We start from the raw sequence: 15,268 nt of genomic DNA on the forward strand, positions 1-15,268 counted from the left end.
TCCAGAAGCCTGGCATTCCTGCATTTGGTTCAACGAACTTCTAGTAGGGTTATCACATAAGATGATGGTCTATTTCATAAGAAGTGGTAGAAAATACAAACAGTAGGTGGCTTAAGTGGTAGCATCTTCCTGCCTATTGTGTGAAAATGTATTTGTTTCAGAAGCTAGTCAAGTTAATTTTGAAAAGGCACTTCAAGGATTTTAAACCCTGGTCCAATGCTCTGTATCTCATCAGGGATGCATATTTCTACCACTCGTTTCCCTCAATGTTGCTTCAAAAAGTCAATATTCTGACCTGTCAGTCATAACCAGAATATGTAATGAGGGCACTGTTTCATTTTGAGACATGATCCTACAAAAACTTACTACCAGGTGCAATATTTGTTACCATTGCGTAAGTGCTACCCTTTCCCCTCACATTTTAGGAAATACACTGCTTTCCTGTGTGATAACAGATTCTGATTAGTATTAATACTGTAGTGCCCAAAGGAACCAATCATGATTAGGAACCCAAAGTGTTAGGCATTGCACAAATATATGGAGACGTGGTCCATGCCCCAAAGAGCTTGTAATCTAATTTTGAAACAAGTTGCAGCAAGTGAATGCAACAAACCTCTGAGGATAGGATAAGAAGCAATGCGCTAAAATTGCAGCAAGGGCGGTTTAGGTTGGACATTAGGAAAAACTTCCTAACTGTCAGGGTGGTTAATAAATTGGGTGGAATAAACTGTCAGGGTGGAATAAATTGCCTTGGGAGGTTGTGGAGTCTCCATCATTGGAGATTTTTAAGAGCAGGTTAGACAAACACCTGTCAGGAATGGTCTAGATAATACTTAGTCCTGCCATGAGTGCAGGGGACTGGACTAGATGAGCTTTTGACAGGTCCCTTCCACTCTGGTGATTCTATGTAACAATAGGAGTGAAGAGAGAAAGAGGACTAAGGTAATGATGATTTGATCACACATTTACTTAGAGTAGCTGTGATAAGAGGCTCATAAAGATGATGATAAGGTCTATAAAATACTCCGCCCGCAGCTCATGCGTAGAAATCTCACTTGACCACCTTAATGGATGTTTGTAGAGTCAAATATAACAATGTGGACTTTTTAAATGTAAATCTCTTCTGCACATTAAAATCCTTCTTTGAAATGTGATTTGGTTGGGAAGCTAGAGATGTTTCTCTACCATGTTGCTCCTGGTAGAGAAGATTGCGTCAGACTGTGGTACAAAGAGGAACACTTATGCACAAATAATTTACCTGTTAATTTGTGTAAACTCTTTGTCAAACTGCAGATGTTTCCGTTCGCAGTGATCTTTCTGCCATGCTAATTTCATTCGGTCATTTCTGCCTCCAGTGAAGTCAGTGCCTGGCTTTATACTCTTTTTCCGTGAGGAACAATTGTGATGACACCAATTCAGAACGATGAGCTTAAGGCTGAGTAAAGAGGAGAATATGGACTGGGGAATAAGGGAAATTCTTGTTCGTTAAACGCAAAAGTGTCTGTTGGAACATGAGATAAGAAATACTACTGGGATGAGAAGGAGGAAATGACCAGTCCTATGGATTTATGTTTAGACCTTGGAATGAGTACTGTCTAGAGCAGTGCTTCTCAAGCTATCTGGTGTGGGGGACTGGCATTTTTTTTCCAATGTGCGCGCAGACCGGCAGTCGATGCCTCTGGTCTGCGGACCACCACTTTGAGTAGCACTGGTGGAGAAGGTTCTAAGAGCTAAGGGACAGGAGCTAAGTAAGTGCCATTTTTTCTGGATGTAACCAGGGTCTTCTAATTTCTTGAACCCCAATGTTCCCTGAGGCCTTGTCTAGATGAGGCTGCAACTCAGCGAGCTGAGCATGTGTTAAAGGCAGAGCCTTGTCTACACTAGACTTTTTCAGACACATAAGTTAGAACAGTAGCTAATGTTTTCTAACAACACACTTTTAAAATCCTAGGTTAGACAAGGCCTGAGTGCCACAAGAGGCATTATTCATTCTCTACCTTACGCCCTACCAATTCCAGTTGCTTCTGTACCCTGCTGCTTCTCAGGCTAGGAACAAGCACCAGAAGATGGCACCTAGCAATGGTGGGAGGAGGGGAATATCTGGAATGCAGGTGAGAAGGGAAGAGGGATTTCTGAAGAGCTAGAATTGCATCAGGATTGTTTCCCTCCTTGAGTCTGGACCCAATCCTCCTGGGTTCAGCTTGCCTGTCAGTTATACTGGTCCCCAGTGGTGACAGGAAAATCCTTGAAACTGGCCAGTTTTTAAAGCGTTTTGAATAGCTCCGTCGCTCAGTCTTTAAATTGAGACTGCCTTTATTCCTAAAAGCAGGGGTAGTCAGTTTAATTTTTTTTTTTCAAGGTCCAGATTTCTTGGTCAAGGTATAGTCAAGGTCCAGACTCTAGAGAAACACACTGTGATGTGTGTTTTCACATTGCGATGATGATGATAAGTAAATAAACAGATTTGGCGGTTCATTAAAAAGTGTCTGGTGGTCTAGATTTTGCCCACGGTCCACCTATTGACTACCCCTGTCTAAAAGGGAGGTGCTTGTTCACCCACAAGTTGTTGGGCCCATTACAGTAATTATTGGGTGAAATTCTATGGCCCATGTTATGCAGGAGATCAGACAGGTGATCATAGTTCTCCATTCTGGCATTAAAATGTATTAATCTCAGGATAACCGGCTTCTGAAGGATTAAGTCATACCACAGGTACCCGGAGCAGTGAATGCTCAGTTTTTAATGGTGCCAATGGAGGCAGTTTCAGCTCCAAATCTGAGTGGGTTGCTTAAAAGCAGATAGTAAGAGAAGATTAGTTGCAGCCAGAGTTCGCTGGTTGACCCCCTGGTATTATGAAAAGCCTTCTAAAATGGCATCAGTTATTTATCCATTGTGTCTCCATCAGTGACTGTGATGACTTTCATAATAGGCAAGTCCTGCACTTTGAAAGCCAAAGAGCTTGCATTAAGTTTTTATTTGCATCTGCCTTTATTACTTCTAATAGCTGGAATGTATTAGGCCCCAATCCTGCAAACACTTAGACATATACTTAACTCTACAGACTTCAGTGGGACTGCTCCCACGTGTAAGTGTTTGCAAGTTAGGGGCCATAGCTTTGTATTGAGAATGACCAGAATGTAAATTTCACAGGAAATGTTCTCTAAATAATTTTCTAGCTATAAGCAGGCCCATCAGGGACTTTTCAGTGTATTAATAGGAACGGTGTAGAACTTCTCCTGGGTATCAGTAGTTTAAAAAAACCAAAACATTTAATATCTATCCTTTTTCTTTTAATTCTTTTCTAGGAAATGACCCACTCATGGCCACCTCCCTTGACAGCTATCCATACGCCTAGCACAGCTGAGCCTTCAAAATTTCCTTTTCCAATAAAGGTAAAAAACGAACAATCTCCCCTCCTCCCCACGTACTTTTTAATGTGTAAGGTCTGGTCTACGTTTAAAACTTAGGTTGACATAACGGTGATGCTCGGGGGTGTGAAAAATCCATCTACCCCAGTGTAGATGTAACTAGGTCAATAGAAGAATGCTTCTGTTGACCTAGGTACCTTCATTTGGGGAGGTGGAGTTTCTACAGTGATGGAAAAACTCCTTTTGTTGGGTTTCTTTGCGTCTGCAGTCTGGGGTTACAATGCTGTAGCGATAGTGCCCATTGTGCAGACATGACCTAAGAATAAGCTTTCGACTGGGATACGTTTTCACCTGAGGTCATCTCTTTCAGTACAGCAGTTGGCTGTTAGATTTTGTTTTTATTTAGAAAACGCAGATATGAAATGAAAGCAGGATGGATTTTAAATATAAAGTCACTCTACCTTATTTTAAACCCATCTTTTTGGATCAAAATTAGGTTAGCTTTTGCTTCTGAGTAATTAGGTTTATTTAGGCTACAAACTTCTTGTATGTGTCCAGCTGTAATCCTCTCCTACCTTTTTTATTTTACACTGAAGTCTCGTTGTCCATTATACAACACATCTTGAGCAATAGAAAAACTTTGGATGAATAATCAGGAAAAGAAAAACCCTAATGTATATTTGTCAGGATCTTGGTCTTCAAAAATAATTCATACTTTCACAAAGATTTGCAAGGTCTCATCTGTGTTTATAGCATAAACAATTACTACTCTTTATGATCACTTTAAAAGTATCCTCCTAAATGTTTACCAAATCTTCTTTTCACTTTATTTCATGATTCAAAAATTAATACGGCTTACTAATAATATATGTACTGTTGACATTACTAGTACGTCTCACGATGTCCATGATAAATGATCTCAGTACATCTTAGGGTTCTGCATCATCGCAAAGACAGAATGTCAGACTTCAACAAAACAGATTTTCATATAACGGGTAACTCAGTTGAAACTGTTGGGCCTGGTTTTTCAGAAGTGCTGAATATCCACAAGTCTATTTTAAGTTCTTGAGAGCGGTGAATGAGTGCTCAACACCTCTACAAAATCGGGCCTATGCCTCCAGAAACAAAATGCAGATAACTGAAAACAGACAGCTATTATAATTAATACTATATTAGGTCTAGTTCTCTGAAAGAACTGAAGAAGAGCTGTGTGTAAGCTTGAAAGCTTGTCTCTCTCACCAACAGAAGCTGTTCCTATAAAATATATTACCTCACCCACCTTGTGTCTCTCTCAACTTTTTATAAACATTTTAATTTTTAGCTTTTATTCATTCTTTCTTTCTTTCTAGGAATCCCAGCTTGTTGGATCTGTAATACAGAATCAGAGTAAGTAAAAAGAAAAAAAAATCCAAATCAGACTTGATATTATAAAGGGAGCATCCATACAGGGTGCAGGGCGGGGGGGAGGGGGTGGAGAGTGAGTGTGTTACATAGGGGAGAGATTTTCAAAAGGATTTAAGTGATTTAGAAGGGATGAACTTAAGCACATACTCAAATTTAAGCATATGCTGGAGGGCTTTGTTGAACTGGGGCCTTGATCTTTATTTTGTGTGTCTTGAGTGGTCAATAGCCAGGGTGATATGCTGGATCAGCATCATATGTCTGTGAAAATTCCTGACCCAAAGATCAAGTTATTTAAAAACACAAATAAAAAGTCAGTGCAATAAAATATGGCACAAATGAGGTGTACAACACCCACTGTGTTTCTTTGGTTTTACAGAGCAGTATGATGCACCTTCAAAAGCATTGCCTAATTCACAGCAAGGAACATCGTAAGTAACCAGATTCACTTCTTGGTGATATGTTCAGTGAGCTGCAGTTATGGAATTATGGTGGGCGTTACCTGTTTTAAACCCTGGTTTACTGGATTTTTGTGGAGATGGAAGTTTTAGCAATCCTCTTTCAATAAATGTAGGGTCTGATCCAACACACATTGAAGTCAATGGAAAGACTACATTAGACTTCAGTGCGCATTAGATCAGGCCCTTAATGAATTGGGTTTTTTCAATATTACTGATGATATGCTTTGAAGTTTTTTGCTCTGTCTCTATCACTGCTTAATATCTAGCCATACTTCACACTGTTTGAACTACAAATAGCACATGAAGTTCTTGTCTTAAATGCAAATGTGCTTCTGTTTCCTTTCATGTATATAGTTTAAAGTCTATGAAGATTAGTAAAGTACCCAGTACCATTCTTTCTCTTAGACAGAAGTACTTGCAGTTCTGATTTACTAGTCAAGCACTTACTCCTCAGTCTCAAATTCAGATTTTTATAGCACTTAGTGTGCTGTTGGATTTTGGGAAACTATAGATTAAAATTATTAAAAGACCAATAATGATATTTCTATGATTATAAAGATAATATTGGTCTCTTGGATTATTCTTTCCAGTTATCCAAAAGAAAAGTTTCATGAATGACTTTATTGCTGGTTTCCTGTTTGTTTTAAAGGTGAATCATTCTTTTAATCCTTCAAATAACGAGAGAGTCTTTATTTCTGCTTCTGAAAATTAGGGTGTAAGCTTGTGCTTAAGCCAAACATTAAAAATTTAGTGTTTGTAGCAAAATAGTGTAGTGTCTGTTAGCCAGCTGCATAGTATGAGGGTTTCTTATTGGCTACTTATTTGCTTTGCTTGGCTACTTATTTGCTTTGCCTCTGTTCTCTTTGTTAGTTGTGTTTTCTAAGATCAGTAAATTTATAATTTGTTCTGAATGAGAGAGATTTTCTAGTCCACAAAACATTTTTACTGGGTATAACTTGGTTTAACTGTTATAGTCTTATTGACATTGAAAACTACTATGACCGCACATAAACTATTGATGAATGGTTTTTGCTGAAAGGAAAAGTAGGGGTGACTTTGTGACCTCATTTCTGTGTGTGAAATAAGAATTTTCTCCACTAAATCCTTTCCTGTTTTATAGGAGAACTTTTATGAGTACATTTTTCTTCCATTAAAATATTGCTCTCCTAAATTTACATATCCGTTTAGCTTTGGTTTTTAGAACTGCTTAATTCTTCCAGAGCTTTTAGCCAAGTGGGTGTTTGGATTTCATACGCGTTACATTGTGCCACTGATAAAGAACTAGTTTATAGACTGGAGAATAAGATTTTTCAAAAGTTTAGGAATCCTTGCCTAGATATGATTATATTAAACACCGATCCTTTCATTCTACTCCCTGTGGTCCCAATCAGATGTGCAGTGTGGCCCCAAGGACATCAATGTGGTTCCTCAAGGCAGAGGGTTCCACCTGTATGGATTAGGAGTCAAGGCCTTTGTATGTAACATTGAAATCCTCCTAGTGGTATCAGGAATTGCAATGATACTTCCTCTGCTAATTTTAATACAGGAATATTGGGACAAGGTTGATTTAGTGTAAGTTTTTCAGAAGGTCTGTGTTGGCCTAACTCTGCTTCCATTGAAGTAAACTCCAATGTTAGGCCATGGCTGAGCATTTTGAAAATCTGAATTTAAGTGTTTATATTTTGAAAAGGTTTAGGGGGCTGGTGGGTGTTAGGGAATGCCAGCTAGTAAGTGATTAATTTTTCTCTTTCATGTGTGTAGAGAAGGTTAATAATTGTAACACAGTGACTTTGTAGCATTAGTAGCAGGTGAAAACAGTAACCAGGGAATTAGGTTAACTGTTTCAAAGTATTGTTGTGTGATGAAATTTAGTCCTGTAAGGTTAACCAGACCAGATGGCAGCATTGATAGATTCTGAGCCTTGTATAAGACTAAGTTTCAAGTAAAGAGTGCTAAGTTACCCAAGGGCAATTCACATAGCAGGGTAATTGCTGAATCGTTTTATGTTTAGCAATTGTTGCAGTATTTAAAGCCACATAATGTTACTAATAGGAATGTTGTTCTCTGAGGGCTTGTCTGCACTGGCAATTTACAGCTCTTCAACTTTCTTGCTCAGGGGTGTGAAAAAACACTATGCCCCCTCATGAAGGTGGGTTTTTTAGAGCGCTGGGGGAGCTCTCTCCCAGCGCTCTGCTGTGACCACCCAAGCCATGTTAAAGTGCTGGTGCTTTAACGTTGCCAGTGTAGACTAGCCCTGAGTGTTACAAACTGGAGAGAGGTTCCCCCACCCGGACTCTGTTTTAACCACTAGCAATGAAATTAGGCATTTTTAACATTGTTCAGAACAGGGATGGGGGAAAAGCAGAACTGGCCTGTGCTCTGGCTTTCCTGCTCAATTGAACTGAGCCTGAAGGGATTTTGTATCTGAGTGCTGTAAGATCTACTAAACATACCCAACTGCCATCTGGGCCCATTAGTTGTCCTTTCATGCCATATTAAGGGTTTCTGGCTGGAATCCCATAGATTGGGCCACCTAGCTTCTCTTCCCTCTCTTTTGCCTTTGCTTTCCCACCAGCGATTCCCGCGCCTCCCCTCCACACACACCTTCAATGACTTCTTCCCTTTCCTCTCCTTTAGATAAAAGTACCAGTGTCAGCAGCTCTCGGGGTATCTCTCTGCTGGAATCACAGGTGTGACTGCAGCACAGGTAGATATACCAGAGCTAGCTTTGATCTATCTAGCTCAAATAACTACAGCAGTGAAGCTGTGGCAACACAGTCTAGCTACTCAAGTGCTACTCAGGTTCCCAGGGAGTGTTGTTCAGGCTTCACTGTGATGGTGGTTTGAGCTAGATACTTCAAAGTTCTCTTCCACTGGTAATAGTAACATCGGGAGCCTTAGTGTAGACACTCTGTTTTCTAATTCTGTTTGGAACAGCTAATTGATACGGTGCATAAAATACTGGCAGTAGCCAACACCCTGTCTACCGTGGGGCTCCCAACATTGCTGCTATATCTGTAGGAGAGTTTTGCAGAATTTCTCTAGTGTAGGCAGGGATAGAAGTTTTACCCAGGCTTGCAGTAGTGGTGCTTAATCTCCTCTACGCTAGTCGTTAAACTATTTTCAACACCAGTTCAGCAGGATGCTTTCCTGACCATTCTCATTAGAAGAGGGTCAGTTTTCCAGAACACAGCAACTCTGAGGTTCTGCCTAGTAGTTCTGTAGCTTCTCTCCCATCATTAAGGACACTAGGGAATTCCATTTAAAAAAACCAAAAATCCCAGCTATATTGAATCAGTGGGAGACATGGCAGAGCCTAAGCTGTGATGGCTTCCAGTGTTTCTAGCACTGTGTGTGAGTTAAAGAAAGGCAGGGCTCTCACCAATGCAGCTGAATCAGAGGTAGCACTGGTGAGCCTTTCTTGATAAAACTCCCTAGCATAGACAAGGCCTACCAGAACAAAGTAAATTATAGCTGCTTGATGTACAATAGAAAGCATCAAAAAGTCAATGGGCCTCATTCTCCACTGTCTTGCATGTTGACAGCTGTGCAGAGGGCACAGGTGAGTATAAAATGCTCCCACCAGTATCAGTGAAAGGTAAATTCTGAGCGAGTAGTGTTCTTCATGCACTTGGCACAAGTGTGAATGACTACTCAAAGTGTAACACAAGGAAGGATTGGGTCCAATACAAGCCATTACCCCCAGAATTATTTTATTTTAGATATAAAGGGAAGCTGATTCTCTCAGATGCCACCCAGCAATATCTAATTTTAAATGTGTCTTTTAATGGTGACTGCTTTATCAGGACATGAGAATTAGTTTTTGCTCAGATGTTGATGTATCCACGATGTCTGTAAGTGTAATCGACCAAAATGCATAGCCAGTCAGTGTGAAGGAGAAGTGACTTAGATTTGCATATCTAATGGTGGAAGCCATGATTTGCCCAGAGACTTAATTACACCGCCTTCTTGAACTGATGCATCTCTGATTTTTGTTTTCATTTATACAATGGCACATTCTTCCTTTGCTCTTCGAAATACATGTGACTGTCTGAAAATGCAGCCGCTTAGAGTAGCTCACGTTAGGAAGTGTAGTTGACTGAAAACAAACAGCATTTGTGCTGGTTAATTAGAGGTTGAAATCCCTATGCGTCTGTGTGCCCAAATTAAGCATTCAGCTATATAGAACGTACAAGGATTTCCCAGATGGCTTTCATTCTTGAATAAGGCCCTTAAGTTAGCACCTGGCTTAATTCGAATGGAAGTAGCCTTTCTTTTTAGAAGGGGAGACGCCAAGTTCATTCTCGCTAATGTGTCTCTAACCAGGCCTGCAGAGAGACCAGCTTGTGCATTCAGTGGAGCTGTTCCTTTCTGGCATGCTACATTAGTTTTAGAACTGCTTCCCTAAGAAAGCTTTTTTTTTTTAATAGGTTTTCTGAGAGAATGAGTGTGTACATGTGCTGCAGTTTCTACACACTACAGAATAGAATGCGACAGCACTTAAAAATATGGCAACCACTGAGCTAATTAAAGTCTTAAAAATATTAGTCTGGGTTTATTTTCTTTAAGTAGGCTATTTAACAACTTGTTGAAATGTTATGTAGGAAACTGGCTATCTGTTTATCTATTTGAAAGCATGACTCATTTGAAGAATTATTTGTTGAGCCAACCAACCAGTTTCATTTACTAATAGCTTAAGTGGAAGGCACTTCTTAAAATAATGCAATTTAAAGAGGACTTCCTAACAGTCTTAGTGCTTTCTCTTACATCGTCTTGTTGCCTTGGAAGGAAATGCATCTGTAGCCCAGACTTTAAAGAAGTTCCTAGTAGGGTTTTGGGTTTTTTTAAACATCTGGGCAGCCTGAAACTTGTGGTTTGAAATTGGTAATGGAGTATGAAACATTTGCTGGATGGCTGGCTGGCTCAGAGTTTACTCAAGGTGGTAGTTATCACCTTCTAATGACTAATTCCCCAAAGGTCTGTCTAATTCCTAAAGAACAGTTGGCTGCATTGCCCTCTAGAAAAAAACAGCCATTCTGGTTGCCCGTCTCTTCAGAAAGATGAAGGATTGAATAGTCATGGAGATTTAAACACCCATAAGTTAAAAGTCACTTAAGACAGGATAGTGTATGTAGATCCTTGCATTACTGCTGACCCTGTGCTGTTTCTGTATTGTAATTAATCAGAGGACTTCACTTTGCAAGATGGTCATTCTAGCACCTTTTAGCAATACGTTGATTTCAGAAAAGGACACTCCAGCTTTAGACTCCAACAAGAAAGCAAGAATATGTAGGTTAATGGGAAAAGACTGTTCAGATACTTGAATAGCTTAGTCTTTGTCTGGAAAACAGACTTGTAGCTTTGCTTAGGGGTCGATCATGCAAACTCTTACTCATGCAAGTTAGCTGCAACGAGACTGTTTGCTTGAGTGAGGATTACTCAGTGAGTAAAGTTAGTAGGATCAGAACCTTGGTTTGGAGCACAGGCTTTGCAGTGAGGATGGATGAATTTGTGAGAAGAGGGAAAAAATATTTGTTAATTTAGTGCATATGCAAAAAGCAATGGACCGAAGTAGTTTAACTTCCAGTAAGCTCTGAGTCATGTGAGAATCCCACAGGAACACATGCATTTTAAAGCAGATTTTTTTTTAACTCTGCTTTAACAGCTGCAAGAACATGTTCAAACAAAAGAATGTGTCATTAAAAATGAAATTAGTAAAGATTTATTACACTTTACTACCAACAGCATATGGGGTACTTACCCAATCCAGAGATACAAAGAACCTCTGTTTGGCTCACTGTCATTCAAACATTGCAGCGGTTTGGTTAAGGCTCGCATGGCCAGTCCTTTGTATCACTTTGTTTTCAGGAGTTCAGAACTTTCAGAGGGGAGAAAAAAGCAATGAAAACATTTCGCTGTGATGTTTATAACCCAACGCTTGAGACTCTTAATGTAAAGCTGAATGTATATAAAGTGAAACTGTCCAAACTCAGTAAAATGCAAGAAGTAAACAAACAACATAAATAGTAACAAGTTGGCTCTTTAAAATTCTTTTAATAATGAAAGGTGGTAGAAATAATTTAGGTAAAGAAATTTTTGACTTGCAGTATGTAATTCAGTTGGCTTTCTTCATTTAAGAGTTTAATGAGATTTTTTGAAAGAGGCTAGTAATTTGGGGTCTCTCAGTTTCGGGCACCTTAAAGGGGCTGGATTTTTAGAGCGTGGGTTCTCAGGACTTTCTGAAAATAAGGTTTCTAAGCTTCTACATGTTGGGCATCTGACACTACTATTCAATTTCTAAAATTTTAGCATTTAGTTGGAAGTGTCTAAAGTTGTCCTTCTGTAGAGTTATGGAATAGATTTTGCTTATTCTTTCTTCTTTGGAGGGTTCTACAAACTATATATATTTTATGGAATCAGGAAATAAAAGAAATAATTAATAACCAGGTTCTCTGAACTCCCTGTATGTATCCCTGTGGGGTTGCAGCTATACTGACATCGCTTGGCAGATCTCCTCCTTCACGAGTAGTATTTGTTGTACGACATGAATGCTGAACAGCCAGATTTCATTACGATTTATTTTCATTAGCAAAGGCTTAAAAAGTGGCTGATTTCAATGACAACAGCTATGCTCAGGGACACAGGAACTCCTGCATTACTGTATGTCCTGTATTTTTTGTAGGGATTGCAGGAAGTTTAATCTTTAATACAGTAGCTTTTCAGGTACTCAGATAGCTTGCTTGACTTGGCTGGGAGATGTCCTAGAAAGGTGGCTTAGCTTCCAGAAGTGCAAAAATGGTTTTGGAGGGGTTTTCTTTAATCCTATTTCCTGACTCCTGAAAACTAACTGTACTTTCCCGTAGTGTAACTGAAGGGGCTTGTGTTTTATGCCGAAAGAGTGGAGAAGGGTGATTTGTTAGCACCCTTTTTAAAGGAAACTGTAAAAGCAGAACAAGCAACACAAATAAACAAAACCTTCAAAACTATCACTTGCGTCTATTCCTTGTTCATTCCCTATGCATAATTCCCCATTTAAGAGAAAGATGTAGCTTTTCTCATTACTGTTAGAATTATGGTAATTTAGTTTGGTGCTTGAAAAACCTCATGCGCTCTGAGAGGAATCATGGTTTACTGTTCCACCATGACTGCCAGTTGCTGCTTCACTGTTAAAATAGATCTAATCTGGCTGACAAGGCAATTTCTCCTGCAGTTTCATTTGGATTTGGGATTCACCACTTCAGCAGCCAAGTTCCACAGCCCAGTTGGTCATATTTCAGTGGTTTAGAAATAATTTGTGAAAGTGTGTATGTATCTGTGCTTGCCTGAATGCTTTGGTATGAAGGGCATTTTGTAAATGTAAGATTACATCTTGCTTATTTGTCTAAATGAGGGGGATGGTATCTGAAAAGAAGAAATTGCTCAGTTTATTTAAGCTTTACTGTAGTGTGTTCACAGCATCTTAATATCGAACTGCTTAAAGTCTTTAAAGGTGACCTACAAAGATTTTTTTTTAGAAGTTGGACTTGGTAGCCCCCTTTTATTCTAATTTATAATTTGTATCAATGTAGCACCTAGGAGAGACATTGTCATGGACCAGGATCACATTGTGCTAGGCTCTGTACAAACTAAAATGAAGGCCTGACAGGATTTTTCAAAACTTGGTTGAAAAATATCAGGAATGTCAAGTCTATATTTCCCTGGTTTTGCTGGAGGACTTCCTGGGGGTCCCAGAGAAATTTACTCTGAGTTCTCACACCTTAAAGAGCTGGGGGTGTTGATGTGTTAACAGAGCAATCATTTTTCCCAAATGATCATTCAGCATTAGTTTGAACAGGGATTTAAAACAAAGGATGCTTTTTAAACTGTCTGAATAAAAATTCCTTTCCCTCTCAGTCCCTTAGCTTTAAGTCTCTTCTCTTTTGAAATATCATGTCACTAGTTCTCTGGGTATCTAAGACTTGCATTTCTAGTTTTTTGAGTTAGGAGGATTTTTTTGGTCAGTAGACTTTCAGGCTGCCTTCATACATCAGAAAGAAGAAAAAAAAACGCAGTGGGACTCAAGCTATTTTTTGCCGCCCCTTTTCAAGGCACTGTTTTCTTCCTAATGCTCTGAGACAACTGGAAGAGTCCTACTCTGATAGTCATCTACATATTTGTGAATAAGTTATGACCAAATTCTGTTGCACATTCTCTGCTCCCAGTGACATCAGAGCAGAATTTGTTAGTATTTCTCTTTATTGCACTAAATATTATGTTTCCTAGTGTGATGTGCAGGAGCATGACATCCTGTTACGTAAAGGAGGAAGAAGATTGCGGTGGGGGGGGGTTTCAGCTTGAACTTGGCATTGGTTTAGGCATTCTTGAGTTAGAGGCTTCAGTTGCAAAAAGAGAACTTATGTGATAATGGAAGTAATCGTAATCCAAGAAAAACAATGTGAATGCCCATACATTGCTTCTAGTGCCTGCAAAAAAACTTTCCTATTCTGTCAGGAAGCATCATGGCCTAGTGGATAGAGCACTTGCCTAGCTCTGCCAATGGCTTGCTGGCTGACCTTGGACAAGTCACTTCTCCTCTGTGCCTCAATTTCCTCATCTGTGATATGGGTACAATGCTACTGACCTCCCTTGTAAATACTTTGAGATGTGTAAGGTGGAAGAGCTAGGTAATGTATTATAGTCTATTTAGGTAATAATGGCATTTAATACTAGAATGTTTTAAATCTTGGAACAAAATCCCAATTTTTTTTGAAGTATGGGATCAGAACGAGACACGCGACTTCGGAAGGGTCAGGTTTTGTTCTTAGAGTCTGCCTTTTTAAAGCATATCCATCTATATGTCCCTCTTTCTTCTTCTTCTTTTTTTTTTTTTTTTTTTTTTTTGGTCTTTCAGAATGCTACGAGATGACCTCCAGCTCAGCGATAGTGAAGACAGTGATGATGATCGGGTCAGTATGACATTTTATATTATACTACACGCACAGAAATCCCTTTAAATCGGTGTGATCTGTACTATTTAACCTAACCTTCCCCTCCTCTTTCTTTGTTCAAATACTTAGGTCTCTGAAAAGCCACCTCCCTCATCTGCTCCTCCAAGGTACTGTTTGTTCCAGAACTACTAACTAGAGCAACAGGAAGAAGAATGTGCCTGATACTTTGTACACAGCAGTGAATGGGGGAGGATGGAGGTTATTTTGATTTTTGAAGATCCTCAGTTGGTGTGAAGTGGAGCAGCTCCATGGAATTAAACCAAGCAGCTTTGCTGACATGCCCCAGCTGAGGACCTGGCCCGTGGCACTTTGTACAGATGAATGAGCGAGCGAGTTAGAAGGCAAAGGGAAAAGTACTGACTGATTGACTAGCGTATTCTGGAAGTTTAATTCATTGGTTGCGGTGCTTAGCCAGGTTTAGCTGATGTTTCGAGGTTCATTTCTGTTTGCTCACGCTCTTCTGATAGCTTTCACTGAAGTCAAGAAATATTCGAAACCTTTAATAAATGTAAATTAATCTGGTTGCTGTTTTTGCTCTAGTGTGGTGTAAAAGTAATTGGTCAAAAGACAGCTAATTAAAGTGATTATGCAAGTCAGAGGAGAAACTCATCTGATACGGAAAGTTATGAGAATGTAGAGTGTTGTCCTCGTGTGCTCTTTGAGATAGATATATGTATCTATATGCATGTATGCAATGTATAACACAAGTGAATCAAGCTCAAGCTATGGAAAGAACTGAATTAAATTTTTCATTTTGGTCAGTGGACCAAAGCTATAAAGTTGTTAGAGCCAAATGGTACCCTCAGTCCCCAATGGATCTCCTGTGGATAATAATAGGAGGTTTGCACTGAGGTCAAGAGTAGAAACATGGTCCTTATGAAATAACAGACCTTTTAGTTATTAGAGTTTTTACTGTTTTCAATGGGGCAAAGATGGCATTTTCAGGACCTCCACTATTTGTCTATTTGTCTATTTGTCTTACTTTGCCACTTGCATGTGCATTTTGCTCAGTTTGTGTGCATAGTTGCAGTAACTGCATATGATAAATACA

General features: G+C 39.4%; 1 protein-coding gene across 9 annotated transcripts in view; it reads left to right on the forward strand.

Annotated features, from left to right (window-relative positions):
- The window catches only part of AFF1 (ALF transcription elongation factor 1), a 167,824-nt gene that overhangs the window by 115,217 nt on the left and 37,339 nt on the right, over positions 1-15,268 (forward strand). For 8 of the 9 annotated variants that reach the window (XM_073340610.1, XM_073340611.1, XM_073340613.1 and 5 more), the window contains 5 exons: positions 3,306-3,392; positions 4,718-4,754; positions 5,149-5,200; positions 14,121-14,175; positions 14,287-14,324. In XM_073340610.1, coding sequence (XP_073196711.1) covers positions 3,306-3,392; positions 4,718-4,754; positions 5,149-5,200; positions 14,121-14,175; positions 14,287-14,324 — 269 coding nt within the window. The remainder of the gene's footprint in view (positions 1-3,305; positions 3,393-4,717; positions 4,755-5,148; positions 5,201-14,120; positions 14,176-14,286; positions 14,325-15,268) is intronic. The other variant, XM_073340615.1, reaches the window with a different exon arrangement.

Source organism: Lepidochelys kempii, chromosome 4 (assembly GCF_965140265.1).
Source record: "Lepidochelys kempii isolate rLepKem1 chromosome 4, rLepKem1.hap2, whole genome shotgun sequence".
Taxonomy (NCBI): domain Eukaryota; kingdom Metazoa; phylum Chordata; order Testudines; family Cheloniidae; genus Lepidochelys; species Lepidochelys kempii.